The 16057-nt window shown below is 42.9% G+C and overlaps 1 protein-coding gene across 1 annotated transcript in view; it reads right to left on the bottom strand.

Moving 5' to 3' along the window:
• Positions 1–76: 76 nt before the first annotated feature.
• Positions 77–16057, bottom strand: part of myo15b (myosin XVB) — a 48468-nt gene continuing 32487 nt past the window's right edge. The window contains exons 38-66 of the mRNA XM_087177282.1: positions 15766–15869; positions 15344–15658; positions 14133–14211; positions 13843–13974; positions 13561–13720; positions 13237–13327; positions 11959–12241; positions 11740–11858; positions 10300–10359; positions 10111–10186; positions 9809–9927; positions 9022–9137; positions 7937–8078; positions 7667–7778; positions 6855–7200; positions 6681–6744; positions 6208–6280; positions 6037–6113; positions 5865–5941; positions 5400–5530; positions 5202–5296; positions 5042–5119; positions 4849–4945; positions 3741–3889; positions 3509–3639; positions 2782–2915; positions 2559–2692; positions 1742–1882; positions 77–1065 (exon numbers count right to left, since the gene is read on the bottom strand). Coding sequence (XP_087033408.1) covers positions 979–1065; positions 1742–1882; positions 2559–2692; positions 2782–2915; positions 3509–3639; positions 3741–3889; positions 4849–4945; positions 5042–5119; positions 5202–5296; positions 5400–5530; positions 5865–5941; positions 6037–6113; positions 6208–6280; positions 6681–6744; positions 6855–7200; positions 7667–7778; positions 7937–8078; positions 9022–9137; positions 9809–9927; positions 10111–10186; positions 10300–10359; positions 11740–11858; positions 11959–12241; positions 13237–13327; positions 13561–13720; positions 13843–13974; positions 14133–14211; positions 15344–15658; positions 15766–15869 — 3722 coding nt within the window. The 3' untranslated portion in view covers positions 77–978. The remainder of the gene's footprint in view (positions 1066–1741; positions 1883–2558; positions 2693–2781; positions 2916–3508; positions 3640–3740; positions 3890–4848; positions 4946–5041; positions 5120–5201; positions 5297–5399; positions 5531–5864; positions 5942–6036; positions 6114–6207; positions 6281–6680; positions 6745–6854; positions 7201–7666; positions 7779–7936; positions 8079–9021; positions 9138–9808; positions 9928–10110; positions 10187–10299; positions 10360–11739; positions 11859–11958; positions 12242–13236; positions 13328–13560; positions 13721–13842; positions 13975–14132; positions 14212–15343; positions 15659–15765; positions 15870–16057) is intronic.

Raw genomic sequence — 16057 nt, 5'->3', positions numbered from 1 at the left:
ATGAAAATAAGAGCTAAAATGATTCATTGAAAATTGAAAATTAATTAAAATTGAAACTGACGAACAAACATTTTCTATTTGCACCTTTTAATCGGCTTTACAACTGAATATATTTTGGACTTGATTGGACAAAACAGAACACATCACTTTAAATATATTTATTCTTTTATGACATTTTATAGACTTAAGTAATTCCTTCAAAAAGTAATTAGTACAGTAGGTTAAGGAATAGATGACATTGTGCTTGTTTGCTCCAGCAGAGATGGACATTACACTTCAAACCAGATCATGTTCAGTTCTTTTAAAGTTACAACAGAAAGTTTAGAATCTATTTAAAACAGAAACTTTTCTTTCTCAAAATCAGTTACATTTGTTGCAGCATCGGTATAAGAAAATATAAAAGAAATAAACATGAGATGAATTAAATCAACATATATCTTTAATGCTTATAAATTATTCTCATATATCTCAAAATATTATTAAAATAACTTCCAATAATGATAATGACAAACTTTACACTGAAAGCAATTTTAAGGCGTTGGTTGACATTCATACAACAGCTGGTGAATTACGCCAGTCACTCCTGAATCGTATAATCATTTCCTCTCAGACAACCTAACACTGAAGATGACGTCAGCATCATGTCTGTGTATTCAAGTTCATTGTTCATATTAGTGACACAGTTTTCAAGTTACACTGAAAAAAAAAGATAAATTAACAAAAAAAGTACATAAAAATAAAGTCAGTGACAGAAGACAGTGATTAACACACACTGTGCAAGTGTCTGTGTGTGTGTCTGTGTGTGTGTTTGTGTGTGTGTGTCTGTGTGTGTGTGTCTGTGTGTGTGTGTCTGTGTGTGTGTGTCTGTGTGTGTGTGTCTGTCTGTCTGTCTGTCTGTCTGTCTGTCTGTCTGTCTGTGTGTGTGTGTGTGTGTGTGTGTGTGTGTGTGTGTGTGTGTGTGTGTGTGTGTGTGTGTGTCTACAGGTTACTGGAAACAGAGCTGCTGGCTGGTGGCCCAATCAACTCTTGCATTATCAGAGCGAGGATGTGGCACAACTCTTTCACCTGGAAGACAGAGGGACATTAAATTTGAGGTGTGTGTGCACAAATCTCCAGGATTATTTTATCTGACTTTTGACCAGTGTATTTTTGAATTTAAATATCATGAAATCTATAGCAACAGCCAGTTCCCATAAAGCCAGGAAAAAGTGTCAGGTTGATTTTTCTTGGTCACAGTGGAACAAGCTGAAAACCTGATATCAAGGTTGTTTTAGCAAAATGTTTTCTCTTTACACATCCAGCAAACGTTAGCAGCATTAGCAAGGATTTGGGTCTGCCAATGTCAGTCCAATATTCATTGTTCATCAGAAAAATGTCTGTCTCTTTAGCTGCTAAATGCTCCAAGATGTTCAGCAGCTTCCAAGCTGTGAGACTCAATCAAAACTTAAAGCTGCAGCCGATAAAAGCAAACACTGATGAGGGAGATGCTAACATGCTCAATAGAGCTGAGACTATGACATGTTACACTGTTGTTCATATAAAAATATCCATTTTACATTTTTCCCACTGCTCCTCAACAAATATCTTTATGGACAATAATGTCTAATTTTTCATGTGACGCTGGAGGAAATTTCGGATCATTCTGTTACGACAGGGTTTCTCTCAGGACTCATTACAACTATATTCCCTGTGTAATCATATTGTACAAAATCAATATGTAATAACAAGTGTAAGTCGTCACCTGTTTGAGATGAATGGTGACTTTTGCGGGCCGAGCTGGACTGCCGTAATTGATGTCGACTGATGGCATTTTGCCCTGTTTCTTGGCGCGGATGGTTTTCATGGACAGCACATCTGCCAGAGGAATCAGAAACACGTGCTCCTGCAGAGGAGAGAAACGTCAGTGATCAGATGGATGATACTACATGTTGGGCAGTTAGTGTCTGTTATCCACTCAGAATTTCTTTATTATCAGGAGAGAGATTTGGGTCCCAACTGAGGCCAAATGCTGCTTGAGATCCGAGCTTTACCAACCTAACTTGTTTCTGACTGAAAAATGACTCTAAATCCCTGAACATGTGAAATGGACATGTGTAGAAAAGCGCCAGAGGGGAAAAGGGGCCCCCAGATGGCCCCTCATAGTTGCACATTTTGTAATGACAACTATAAACCCCCTTAAACTTCCCACAAAGACACACAGTGCCTCTGATGATGTGAGCTCTGAGGTCTCTCCATAGCTTGCTTTTGAGGCGTTTAGGGTACATCTGTAAATTGTAGCATCTGCCAAAAGTTTTCTACAGCTAGGATTGCCACTGAGTGAAGCTGTACCCCTAAACTTGTTCTGGATTCATCGGAGTCTTGACAAGAAATCTGGCATTTCTTGGTGAAAAAATAAAAAGTCAAATTTGATGGTATCTGAGACCTTACACTAAGAAAATGTGAGACTTTGTGACACTTGACCTTACATTTACAGTTTGCCTAAACATTTATACCTTATAATAATTGAGTATGAAAAAGGTTAAGTTTGAATGTTATGAATGTTAGAAACAATGTTGTACCTGTGTTTTAGGGTTAATGAACAGCACTCCCTCAGGGCCCATGCTGACCACGCAGGGGGAGGGACCGCCACGCAGGCTGACCTTCTGGGCCAAGAAAGTGTTGGAGCCAAACAAAGGCAGCGTGCTCATGAACTCTGAAAGATTCGGACAAATACAGTTATTATCAGTTATGATGTAAACAGGAGAGCAGAGAGGAAACAAGAGAGGAGGAGGTACTACTCACTGATGAGTCGTATCTTGGCGTCCTGAGGACTGAGGGACTGCAGGGTGAGTATTTGACGCAGACACAGTGAATGGATCTCCTCAGCTTTAATGCTGACCCTGTCCTGTGAGGGCAGGTACTCCTTCACCTCTGGCCTGACAGACAAACACACAAACAGGTGTCAATACACAAAACCCATACTTATATTTAGATGATAGTGGAGTGATATTAGTTTGGTACACTACACAGCTTTGTCACAGTTCCTTAAATATATATAAATATATACATTCATCCGAATCAAAAATTCTGCTGATGTTATATGTTTATTATTTTAACTGCACTTCCTGTATACAACGCTGGGGGCCTTTCAGGAATAGTTGAACACTTTGCTTTCTTTCCAAAAGTGAGATGAGAAGATCAATATCAATCTCTTGTCTGTGTGTTAAGTTTTGAGCTGGAGTCAGGACATGGTTAGCCTAGCTTAGCATAAAGACCAGAGGCAGGGGGAAACAGCTAGCCTGGCTCTGTGCCTGGTGGATGGATACACTGTCAGGAAATAGTACCAGCTACAAACTCCCCCTCAAACCGCAAAGTTTTATATTCCTGCTTCAGTGTTGGTGTATTCTTTAACTAGCTGTTTCACTCTGCTTCCAGACGTTATCCTAAGCTATGCTAACCAACGGACCAGTCTCCACAAATATTACAGTCCTGCATTGATCAGTATTGGATTACTGAGACTGAGACTCACAGTGAGGGGGGGTTCCCTTGTCCCTGAGCCAGATGCTGCAGAGCTGTTAGCTCTGCTATGTGCTGGACTGATGGAGAACCATCTGCAGCCAGAGGAACCATCAGCCGCCAACTCAGGTAGTCACTCAGGAGCTACACACACACACACACACACACACACAGATGAAATAGATAACAGTGAGATGGGAGCTGGAGCAGTGGTCAGAGAAGCTGCTGTGAACTGAGCTGGTCACCTGCTGGTAGTGGAACTCCAGGTAGAGGTCGCTCCTGAAGGACAGGGGGCTCCTCCACATCACTCTCCTCAGAGACAAGAACATGGAGTTGTCGTCCAGCAGGAAGTCGAACAGATACTCCTCAGGATGGAGGGGGCGCACCAACCCGCCTGACGGAGGAGGAGCAGGACACCAATCTGTTAACCTGTTGTTTTATCTGTTTAACTCGCATCTTACGCGGCTGTTAAAGGTTCACTCGGTTGTTCTGAAAGAGCCACATTTCAGCAGCAAATCCTCAGACTCCACATGTTATTATTGGATTGCCTTATTGAACCTTATCAGCACTAATAAACATTTTACTGTAACCATTCTACTCATGCAGCTTCGCCAGTTTAAGGTTTATCTTTTACGATTTATGCAAAAATGATCTGTGTTACATCTGAAGGGAAATGTGGAGGAAGCTAACGGTTAGCCGGCCTTGGGACTGCGCTAAATTTCACCAGTTATCAGCCTATTAACTATAAAACACGGACAACAGACAAGATCATGCAGCGGTGGCTTAGGATCAGGTCATTTACAAGAAAATCGAATTAAACCTCGGACAGAGGAGGCAAGGTGAAGCGACTTGATGCGGGTATTTGATCATTCAAACTCCCAGCTGTAATACTGTATTTCCACGCAAGCTCACCATACTTCCGCAGAAGTAGTAGACCTCGCTGGTTTTGGGGGGTGTTTGTGGAGTTAGGTGGTCGGTGAGTTTCATTTTAGTAGTTAAGTCCTTGGTCAGAAAAAGTTTGACAAACACTCTACTGGAGTTACATGAGAAAATACCTTATTCATGTCATTTTACTGACGTGACCCTTTAAATTTGATGTGTTGATGGACAAAAGCATCTGTTTTTGTGTAAGATGTTCCAGAATTTCACTTTAGTCAGAGTAGAAAAGCTGCTGAATCAGCTGGAGGAGGAGGAGGAGGGCATATAGAAAAATAACATCAATATATTTAACTCAGGATGAGGGCCTGTTGTAAACAACAAGCTACAGTTAAAATAAGATCACTTCTTTAAACTAATATATGAGTCTAACACCACTTCACTACATCACGTATACAGAGCATCAATCTAATTTACCTTTGAGTCTAATGGCCATGATGACGAACTCTTTGATCTCTGCGGGTTCTGAGAGACCCATGTTTTTACAGATGTCTGCTGCCGCATCTGCTGCCATCTAGTGGAAGATAAGAAGAACAACCGCAGGGATGTTAACTCTAAGCAAAAAGACAGATGGTTTGTTCAAAGATAAGCAGGTTTAAATCAATCTTACAGTGAAGCTGTGTATCTTGATGGCGAAGTCTACGCCTCCTGGCAGCTGGAGAGGAGTACGGCGAAAGTTTTTGCCAGCCTGCAGGAAACCATAGCAAAAACAGTTGAAAAACATCATGAGAGATTTGCTTTCATGTGCATTAGTGTGTATATTAACTTACCAGAATGGCTTCCATCTCGATATCTGACGGGAGGCTACGGCGACCGCCAAAACTGAGAGTTCGCTGGAGGTTATCCTGACACAAGCGTGCCAGCTCTGAGGGGCAAGACGTGTAAAGATTAGCATTTTTGTGGGAGTGTGTGTGTGTGTTATTTGCAGCTGATATGAGCGTGTATCCACTGTCTTGTGTGTCTCCTACCTTGGTATGGGTGCTCGTAGTCCTGAGAGATGGAGTGTAGATGATGTGTGACGTACGGCTGAAGAGTACCAGAGCAGGAGAAGAACCCGGTCATCAGGCTGAGCAGCCGCCAGCCGAGGGTACAGCTGGATCTGTGGAGGTGACGCACAATGATCAGACCATAACTAAGAAATAGTGAGAAGAAAGTCTGGAGTGATACTCTTGTTGCTGGTTAAGATTTTGCTTTTTGGTTCTCAATGCTCGCCTGCTGCTGCTCTCCCCTGTGTTTACTGTGTATGTGCTGTAGAGTTTGGATGAAAATCACAGAAATGTGAAAGCAGCACTTTCCTTTAGCACTAAAGTAAATCAACCAAGCATTAATATATCAGCTTTAAGAATTTGCAGAACTTAAGGAATTAATCTATTTCCTGTCATTAGTTGATATTAACATGTGCTTGATATGATATAAAAATGCCAGAGACTCACTTGGTCGGGTTGTTGGTGGTCTGCCTGATGACCTGGCAGTAGATTTCATCTCTCAGCAGCTCCTTCTCCTTCCCTAGCTGAACAGAACAGAGAAACTCTTCTTTAAACCCCAAAGTCTCAGTCTATCTGAAATCCATCTATCGTACAGATATACAGCGTGAATGACACTGACCAGTAAGATATGGCTCAGGCAGTTTGACTGGTTGTTATTCTTCTTCATTGGTATGTCACCCATGAACTGCATCAAGTCTGGAGGAGCAGATAAATGGAAGGATGACGGAGGAACAAACAAACAAAACAGTGGTCTGAGTGAATGTTAGCAGGTTAGTGTGGATGAACTCACTCGTGAAGCACTGGACGGATAAATCATTGATTTCAGGATCATTGTAGAGGATGAGGGACTCCTGTATGGGGACCTGCATGAAAATAAAACATGCTTCAGTTAGTTAAATTTTATTTATTCAGGAAGTCTCACTAACATGGTTGTTCACTTTGACAGCTAAGGACATAAAATATCTGGGAAACTTCGATAGCAAGCTGTTATATACATCTATATGACATCTTTAATAACAATCTGGGGATTTAATTTGAAACGTCTGACCTCTGATTTGGACCTTGTCTAAGCAGAATCACTTAAAACGAGTCAGCGAGTGAACAACAGCAGTGGCAGCAGTTAATTCACTATAATCAGGTCTGCAGTGATTCTAGCATTTTAGACAGACAGCAGCTTATACGAAGGCTTATTGTACACATGTACAGATGTGTTCACGGACAAAAAATGTAGGAGGAACAATTACACAACATGGGAAGTTTTACCTGTGTGTGTTGAACCACCTCTGAAAAGTTCCTTCCACTGGCCGGCAGACCTGTACCCCCCACTCTTTAATAGAGAAATAACAGTAGCACAGAATTAACCACACCATGTTACATGAAACCAAACTACCTCAGTGGAATCAACAACATATTCAACATCTTTTTAGGTATGATTACCTAAAGTACTTCATGGCAAACTTAGCCATGGCTGAGAGGATCTCCATGTCAAGTACTGAGCCCTGAATTGAGCTGCGTGCTGATCCTGACACCAATCCCTGTCCCAAACCCTGGGGCAAGGCCTCTCTGCTGGGCCGCTTCGAATCAGCCCTGTCCATGCGTCTGCTGACGGGACCTGGAGATGGGTGGTCTTTGGGCGGACTGACGGGTGTAGCACCCCTCATGCTTTTCCTCCTATCATCTCTTCGGTCAAGGTGGAAGCAGTGGTAGTCCGGGGCCGCAGATGGCTGAGTGACTTCTTCTGGGAAAAGACCAGAGCGCCCTCCCATGGAACCGAAACGCCAGCCTATGGACCACACACAGAAAAGTTATTTGATGGTAAATAGACCAGACAAAGTCTAACCTGAGATTATCACAAACATACAGTACATCTAGCATCATTGCAACTAGTGCAGTGTCTTTTCAAAATGTGCCTGTTGCTAGAAGCTGATTGCTTGACCTCACACTCAAAGTGCAGATGCAGTTGAGTTCCACCTTCCCTGGCATGTGCAGGGGTTTTAGGAATAATAAATAAAATGTCCAGGCGCTGCACTGCCCTTGTAAAGTAGTTCCAGCTTTTCGTTCACATCAAGTAACGTAGAAAGGCGATATCATATTAGCGATATTTCTTTAGAACCACTCATCGAAAAACCTTCACAGTCAACACTGTGCTCCCTCGGGTCCTCAGCAATACACCCTGGAAGTTTGGAAGTGGATTGGATGAGCACTTGCTGAGAAAATTGACAGACAGTTAGATAGTTAGACGAGTTCACCTGTCTGGAGTCCTTCCATTGGCAGCAGTTTGATGATGTCACCTCTGCTGAAACTGAGCAAACTCTTGTCATCTGTCACAAAACTCTTCAGGGCAACGACATGGCCAGAGTCCTAGAGAGCAGAGAGACAGACGTCCAGGAGGATGATACATGGGCTGAAAGTGATGGGGCTCTGACACAGGCATCGGGGTGTCACATGGTCATGGCCATGATGCCACAGAGCGTTAAAAGGACAGATGATAAAATGAACGATGACGATAAAGAAACTACCTTGATGAGCTCCTGAAGGAACAGTCGGATCATGGCGGTGATCTGAGGGGCTCTGGCGGACTGCAGCACCAGGTTCTCACTCTTCAGTTCCAGCTCCACTCGGTCTGAACCCTGGAGGTCGACCGACAGCAACTCTGCAAAACTACAGTCATGCAGACCTGAGTTCAAATTCTGTGCAAGAGACACGAGCTACAAAGTTTAAAATGAAAGCAACAACATCAGATTGATTATAAAAATTAGAGCTTGTAGAAGAATGAGTAGAGAATGAATATGAGAGAATTCCTAGGATATTATGAATTAAAGCTGCACTAATCCAAATGTTTATATCTACACTGGAAAAATGACTTTGTTTAATGTGAAATGTGTCATTTGTACTGATGGACCCACAGAGGATTATCACCAACTCTGCAGTTCGTCTCAGGCTTTAGAGGCTGGAGTTTCACAGTTTGAGTTTACTCTCACCGCTCTCATCAACATCATTTAACTGCTTTCAAAGTTAATGACCCAGAGGAGAACTTGGCAGCTACAGAGCCGGATATTTCTCTCCAATAGAGACCTGTCTGTGTGGCTGTGACATCACAGCTCACCTGTGAGCCTGCAGCAAGAGGGAGGCATTAAAAAGCAAGTATTTCTCTCATTCGTTTCAAAGATCAATGTTTGGATTAAATACAGAACATTTTTATTATCTATAACCGATGTGCACGGCGCTGTCCTGGCCACCGGGAGTAATCTGGGCTTCAGTGTCTTTCCCAAGGACACTTTCATCCTGCTGGGTATCAAACTGCCAACCGCCAAGTCAGATAGAGGCCACAGTAGATTTCATGCATTGTTTATTTCAGAATGGCCCTTAGAGACTGAATCTGCAATGGTGTTGCAAGTATGTTTGATTTGTGTTTATTCTCACAGTAACATTTATATATGGTTACAAAGCCATTCCTTATATCTTGAAATCCCATTTAGGTTGGGACAAATGTTTAGCATGAAACATAAATGAAAACTTATCAATTTCCTCAGACTCAAACCATTTTATGCAAAGTGATTTAACGAAGTGATGATCCGTTGTGTTGGATCAGTTGCTTGTTTACCTGTAGCCTCTCAGCAGACGGAGATGTTTGGGGATGATGCCTGAAGCTCTGATGACCTTCAAGAGATGAATCCCACGATGAGAGACACCCAGCACCTGAGCATCCCCGCCGTCCGCCTGCAACAAGCACACACAGAGGAGGGAAAGGTGTTTTTAATATTTGTAAATGGTGAATATTTCTCTTCTGCACTTTCATTTCGTTTGTTGCATTTGGGGAAACGTAAAAATCATCACCGCACTGTAACTGTATTTCATTCATTTTTATTCTATCTTAATTAGTTTTATTCTGTTTCATATTGCTTTGTTGTTTTTATTCCTCGGTGCAGGCGACAGTCAGAGCTGGAGGCATATTGTTTTCAGGTTGTCCGTCCAGGTTGTTTTCAGGTTATTATCGTGGACACGATATCTCTGTAATGCCTGGACATTTTCAAATTTGGCACAATCATTCACAAGGACTCAAGGATGAAGGGATTAGATTTTGGTGGTCAAAGGTCAAAGGTCAAGGTCATTGTGACCTCCCAAAACATGATTTTGGCCTTGTGAATGCAATATCTCAAGCCATTACTCAAGAATTCACACAGCAATTATGAAAAAAATTCACAAAAATGGTCATAATGACTCTGGATAAACAAGGATGTAACCTGAAACTAGTCTGAGTGGAGGAGGCAGAAAACCATGAGGAGGTGATTCTAGTTGAATGTTGTTCTAATATTTTTTTTTGTACCTTTAAATTTGCCTCTGTGTGTGGAATGTGCTTTATGAATGTAGCTGCAATGCTTTCATCTCACCTTTACAGGGAACAGTCGACTGAAGTAGTTTTCCCAGTTGTCTCGAGCGGCCATGACAATCCTCTTCTTCATGAGGTCATCCTGGATGGTGCTTATAGTCGTTCCCACACTGAAATTGGCTATGGAGGGACGAACGGTAAAGATGATAGTGAGTGATCCTGTGCATACTGAAACAGAGTATTCCCTCCATCCTCTGATAGAGAGAGATCCTGATGTTTTTCTCAGCTTGTATTATGAACATTTTATTTGACACTGCAACAACTGCAGCATCCAGCCTGCTGATAATCTGTCACAACCCTCACCCAGCAGATCCTTCATCTTCCTCCTCTCCTCTCTGCTGATCCTCACACAGCCGTCGGAGTATGTGTCCCTCATGATCTTAAAAACATTACACAACGGCAATGTCAGCGTGAGAGTTTACTGCCTCTAAAGTGCATGAAGAATACTGTAGATAAATATACAGTGTATCAGACAACTTTAAATCCACTAACCTGTTCACACAGCAGGTTGAGGATGTAAGGCTGGTTGAACATCTCTCTGGGATAAAACACCTGGAGACAAATACATTAGACTTATGGTTAGAGAAGTGGGCTTTTATAGAAGTGAGGTGTCCAGTTCATATCTAATGTGTAGTGAAATACCAGAGTGAAAACAGCTGTGTTTTTCCTTGTTATTTCTCCTGGTGCAGGTGGTGCAGATGAAAAGTTAATATTCTATACATATATTATACAGTAAATATTCATTCTATGGTGGGTTAGGGTTAGATTTGAACAACACGTGTGCTGCAAACACTCACAACACAACGGAAATGTTTCCGGGGGACACTAAAAAGTGATGAACCTGATTGGGACGCACTTGTTGTTCAATGCTTTTCACTTCAAAAGTCACAAAGCATTGAACAAGAAGCTACTTTTTGCCTTAATTCAACAGCGACAGTGAGAGAGAGAGAGAGAGAGAGAGAGTGAGAGAGAGAGGGGATGATATACAGCATACGGTCTTGGGTTGAACTCGACCCACACTGCTGTGGTTAGGAATACACCTTCAGCGGACCACGCTTGTGTCTGCTCAGGGCCACCGTATAAAAAGTCATTGTAGGTCACAGTGGAGCCTTTGCTTATGCCTCCTCCCGAATCTCAACTACAAGTTGGATACACCTGTGCATCGCGCAAGTTGATTGGTTGATTCGACTCCTGTCTGGAGGGGTGGAGGGGAGGCGGCTGCTGGAGAGGTCAGTGAGGTTCAAAGGGAACAAACAAACATCAGCGAGGACCTGTGAGGATACGTCACTGTCCCGTCTCTCCACGTTGATACACGTCAACTCTCCAGACAAGCAGCACATTCCGGCTGCAGGATACTGACTATGATTCCTTCTTTAGGACGTGTGCGGTTTGTTCTGAGACATGATGCTCCACATGCTTTACTTTGTCCCTACCCACCGCTGTGTGCACAGACCATCTAAGGGCAAATGGCTGAAATCAGAAATGCGCATCTGAAACCACTTTCAGGAGGGGGTAAAGGTCATTTTAGAGATGAAGGATTTTAGTCGTCGGACGTCTGGATCTGAAGCTATCAGAGAAACAAGCTGAGGAAATGTTAGACAGCTCAGCTCCCAGCCGCTCATCCTGTGTCTGTTCAACTGTGTCGGTTAATCACTGATTTTTAAATGTAAACTGCTTTATTCTGTGTTTCTACTGGTTTTAACCCCCTGGTGTGTTTGTTATGGAGAGGAGGAAATCTCAGTGGATAATTCAGCTGCTGGAGCTGATGAATCATAAGTTATCAAAGAAACAATCGAAACAAAGGTTACATAGAATAAGAAGAAGAAGAAGAAGAGGAAAATATGGGATAAGTGAATGACTGGTCTCCTGATAAATGTGTGTTTGTGTGTGTGTGTGTGTGTGTGTGTGTGTGTGTGTGTGTTTATTTCTTACTTCTTTTCGCATGAACACTTTTCCCGGCATGTTGGAGTGAGAGAAGTAGACCCCAGCAGAAAAGCGCTGGAGCGTGGAGCGAATGCCGTCCTCCTCTGGCAGCATCACAGCTTCAGGTACTAAACAGTAGATGAAGGGCACATGAATGAAACTGCTCGTTAGCAACGTTTGTCAGCTAAAACATGAGTCATATAAGAGGCTTTTATAATCCTGGTAAACCTAATGTCGCACTGAGAGATGGGGCGGCCATGGGTGGTGGGTCAGGGATCTCCTGCAGGTTGGGTGCTAGGTGTAGAGGAGGCGGTGGGGAGTCGGGGGGAGCGGGCGGAGGCTGGTTGGAGCGCTGCGAGCCGAACAGGTCTTCCAGGGAGCGCTGCTTCTGCTTCATGTTGCTGGAGATGACGCGTGGGCACCCGGTGGAGGGAGGTGAAGACGGAGGGGAACTGAGAGGAGACTGGTCCCTCTCAGGCTTCCCGGGCGCTGGAGGAGGCACCCACTTCTTCTGCAGGCGGGAAAGACGGACAGGAAAATGTGAGGATGTATCAAACAGTATACAGTGGCTTCAGAGAGTATTGATTTCATACTGACTATGTCCCAAACCTTTCCACGCCATCCTAAACACAATGTGAAAATGCTCCTTGTACCTCATTACATTTAAAACATGTGTCAGGCATATTACTGTTAGGCTTTATTTATTCAGTTGGACAGCTGGTTACATAAGTTCACATCAACCAATTACATTGATGTAGCTTTAAATTGGTGTGGCCTGTTTGTGTCTCCTCACGTTTGTGTTGATCCAGTTATTATTTGGAATGTCGCCTTTTAAATCTTCCTCCACTCATCAAGTTTGGATACTGAGGTTTCAATAGAACCAGATGGAGCCAGTTGTATATTAATGATATCAAATTATTACTGTTGCAGTTCTTGATAATAATTGGATGAAAGTGCAGGAATAACCAATGACTGGTTTTGCAAAGAAGAGATAAAATCTCCTCAATTGCAGATTTTTGAAGAAATAATTCTTTATATATTTCTTTTCCTCTTACCATGTATTAACCATATAAACCAGTGTAGAGCAGTATGTGCTCCTACAGATCCAAATGTAATGGTAGCTGAACGGAGTATGAGTGTCTTCAATAGAGGAATAGAACATTATGGCACCCAACTGTGCCTCCAAATATTACCAAAGATTTGGATATTTCAACAGAGACAGGCAAACTCTAGGACACCTCTCATTCTAAATACGTTTGTACTGAGTGATCGCTCCCTGTCAATGTAATAGGAAGAGACATCTATCGTTCTATGGACTTAAATACTGATTCCATTATTTTATCGACGCTATATTCTCCAGCTGATGTATTATTTTGATACAAAAACAAATAAAATTGATTAAGACCGTTTCATCTAGCGACATAAGTGATGATTTTGGAACATTCATTTTATCAAACAGAGATTTTATCAAACATGAGGGTGGATTCATTTCCGGACAACTCTGACCTTGTGATTTGACACTGGTGCTTTGTCTTTGAGTTTAGCCAGAGCTTCCTCTTTGGGGTCACTCCTCTTTACGAAGTGCTTTACAGGATGTCTGTGAAGAGAGTAAAGACAGTATATGACAGACATTACAGACGACATTACATATACAGAGCTAACATCCTTCCTCTATTATATTTTCTGCAGGAAGAGAAGAGAAAGCGCAGAATGAGGTTTACCCCCATTCAGAAGTTTTAATTCACACAGTTGGTGTAGAGGGTCCAGGCAGGATCCAGCTGGATCTTAGATATGACGAAACTTTGTTGAAGATGGAGAACTGGAACTGACCTGACAGGCTCAAAGGGTTTGGGGTCTGGTTGTGGTCGGTTGTTATACTGTTTGATGATTTCTCGGATGTTGGAGGTGGGTTCCACCTCAGGCTTGATAGGTTTAGGTTTTGGTTTCGGGGGGTTTGCTTCCCTGGCAGGAGGGTCATGGGCAGGCTTCACTGTGGGATAAGAGAAACAGAATAAAATAAAAACAAGAGGACAAAATAAAACAACTCCTTCTCCTTTAGGGGCCACAAAATACTACAGTATCTAGCCCCCTGAACTTGTTTCATCGTCTTACCTTTAGGTTTGGATTTTGTAGGTGGGGGTGATGGAGGAGATAATGGCGGGGAGCGTTGCTGCTGTCTGGGTGGGTTGGAGGGGGGCAGCCGCCGAGGCTTTTGGGGTTTGATTTCACTGTTGGGCTGAGCGCCTTCAGGACGGATGGTGAGGAATGAAGAAAACCAAAAATATATTGGTGTAAGCACGATGATTCAAAGTGCTATGTGAAGCATTTAAACATCAGTGAGCGAAGCCTTTACAACTTATAATATTAGTCTCACTAATGGCTGCTTTGTCAGATTGACTTACCGATCTTTTGGAAGTACGCCCTCTTGTCACGGAAAGACTGCAGGTCATCTGGATCTGGTAAGTCCACTTCTCTCTCAGGCTGTGGAGGAAATGGACCCACACACACACACACACACACACACACACACACACACACACACACACACACACACACAGTTTCTTTATTGTCAACAAATCACATGTGCAGCTAAATGAACTATGAATGCATGTTTGGTCTGTGTATCCAAGGCTTGATCTTTTTCCTCTGTGTCATAGGGTGCATCACTGTGGGTCTGAGTCACACTGTGGCGCTGTGCGACATGTTGCTTCTAGGGTTGGGCTATTGAATGTCACAGTATTTCCCCCTATATGCAAGATTTTTCATAAAGTGTCATAAGTAGCAGCATGGCTTATAGCAGAAACATAAAATACGACAATACCCATAATATCGTATATCGCAATATTTGAGCTTGACTGTATCGAGGTCAGGACACACACACACACACACACACACACACACACACACACACACACTGGACAAAGGCTTCTCCTCCTTACAAATCCCAATTTAACCCATGATCAAGATATTACATTTTGGATATCGCCCAAGGTTAGTTCTCAGAGCACTAGTTCATGCTCTATTCACTAGAACACCAAATGTGTATTGATCCACGGCTGAAAATAGTCCCCAACAAACCCACTAAGTCCTCCTGTTTGAGTGACATTCGATTAAATACTACAGTGAGCAGCTGTTTCAGGAAAATACTTTGCCTTTTTTATTTAAATATGAAACTATATTATTGTGAGGAGTTTTTAAAGATTTCTGTCCCCAGCTGCAACCAATGGGGTTGGGTCTGTGAGCCACATACAGGGTAGGGGAATCAGAAAGTCTTGAGAGAGGGACTAAAACGCCGGTTTTGATGTTTCCTGGGTTTTGTTGACTGTAAAAATGATTTGTTTGTGAAGATAATATAAAACATCATCTACATACAACTTGAGCACACAGACTGGACACATAATCCACAAGGGGAAAATAAGCTACTGCAACAGCAACAGGTAAAACAATAAAGTAGAGATGTCAGAGGTTGAGAGAACAAGAAGAAGATGGAAGGGTATAAACATGAACACAAATAGTTCGTAGAAGAAACTGTAAAAACAGAAAGCAGTAAAGAATCGGGCAGTGTAGATAAGGATGTGTAAATTAGCACATTATGAAAATATTAAGTATATACCTCTGGCTCAGGCTGCCTGTAGTTGGAAGTAAATTTAGATGCAGGTGTTTTGGGTGGGGGAGGTGGAGGTGAGGGAGCTCGAGGGGAGGGTGAACGAGAGCGCTCCCTGGAGCGCCGACTGGACTGTCGTCTTCGCTGCCTCCTCTCCTCCTCCTCCTCCTCCTGCTGCTGCTGCTTCCTCTCCTGCTCCTTCTTTCTCTGCTCCTCCTTCTTCAGCTGCTGCTCCTCCTTCTTCAGCTGCTGCTCCTGCTTCTTCTGTTGCTCCTGAATCTGCTGCTGGGACAGATTCATTGCCTGCAGGGTCATCTGCTGCGCCTGAACAGAGGGAAGGTAGACATTGGTCGGGGGGGGGGGGGCAAATACAGGAGGAAATACTTTCCCATCATGCTATAGAAATAGTATGCTGAGGGTGGTCTGCTCACCATAAGTAAAGCCTGCTGGTTGATGAGGGCCTGCTGTGTTGCTGATGACTGCATGGGGTCAGAGGCAGGAGGAGCAGACATGGCAGTCTGACCCATCATCATGGCTGCAGCGATGATATAGAAGCAAACACAATGGAGAATATTATTTTTCACTTTGCCTACAAATGAATAGATTCACTAAGTTATGGTCAAAATGGGTTTCCTAAGTACGATGGTCTCAGCCACATTATATGGAGTTAAATTAATTGACCCTTCCCATACAGAAATGTAATATAATATAAATGTCCCTATA

Source organism: Seriola lalandi, unplaced genomic scaffold (assembly GCF_002814215.2).
Source record: "Seriola lalandi dorsalis isolate HSWRI2012SDOR001 ecotype SW California unplaced genomic scaffold, Sedor1 jcf7180002054585, whole genome shotgun sequence".
Taxonomy (NCBI): Eukaryota; Metazoa; Chordata; class Actinopteri; order Carangiformes; family Carangidae; genus Seriola; species Seriola lalandi.
This window is presented reverse-complemented; position numbering and strand designations above follow the sequence as displayed.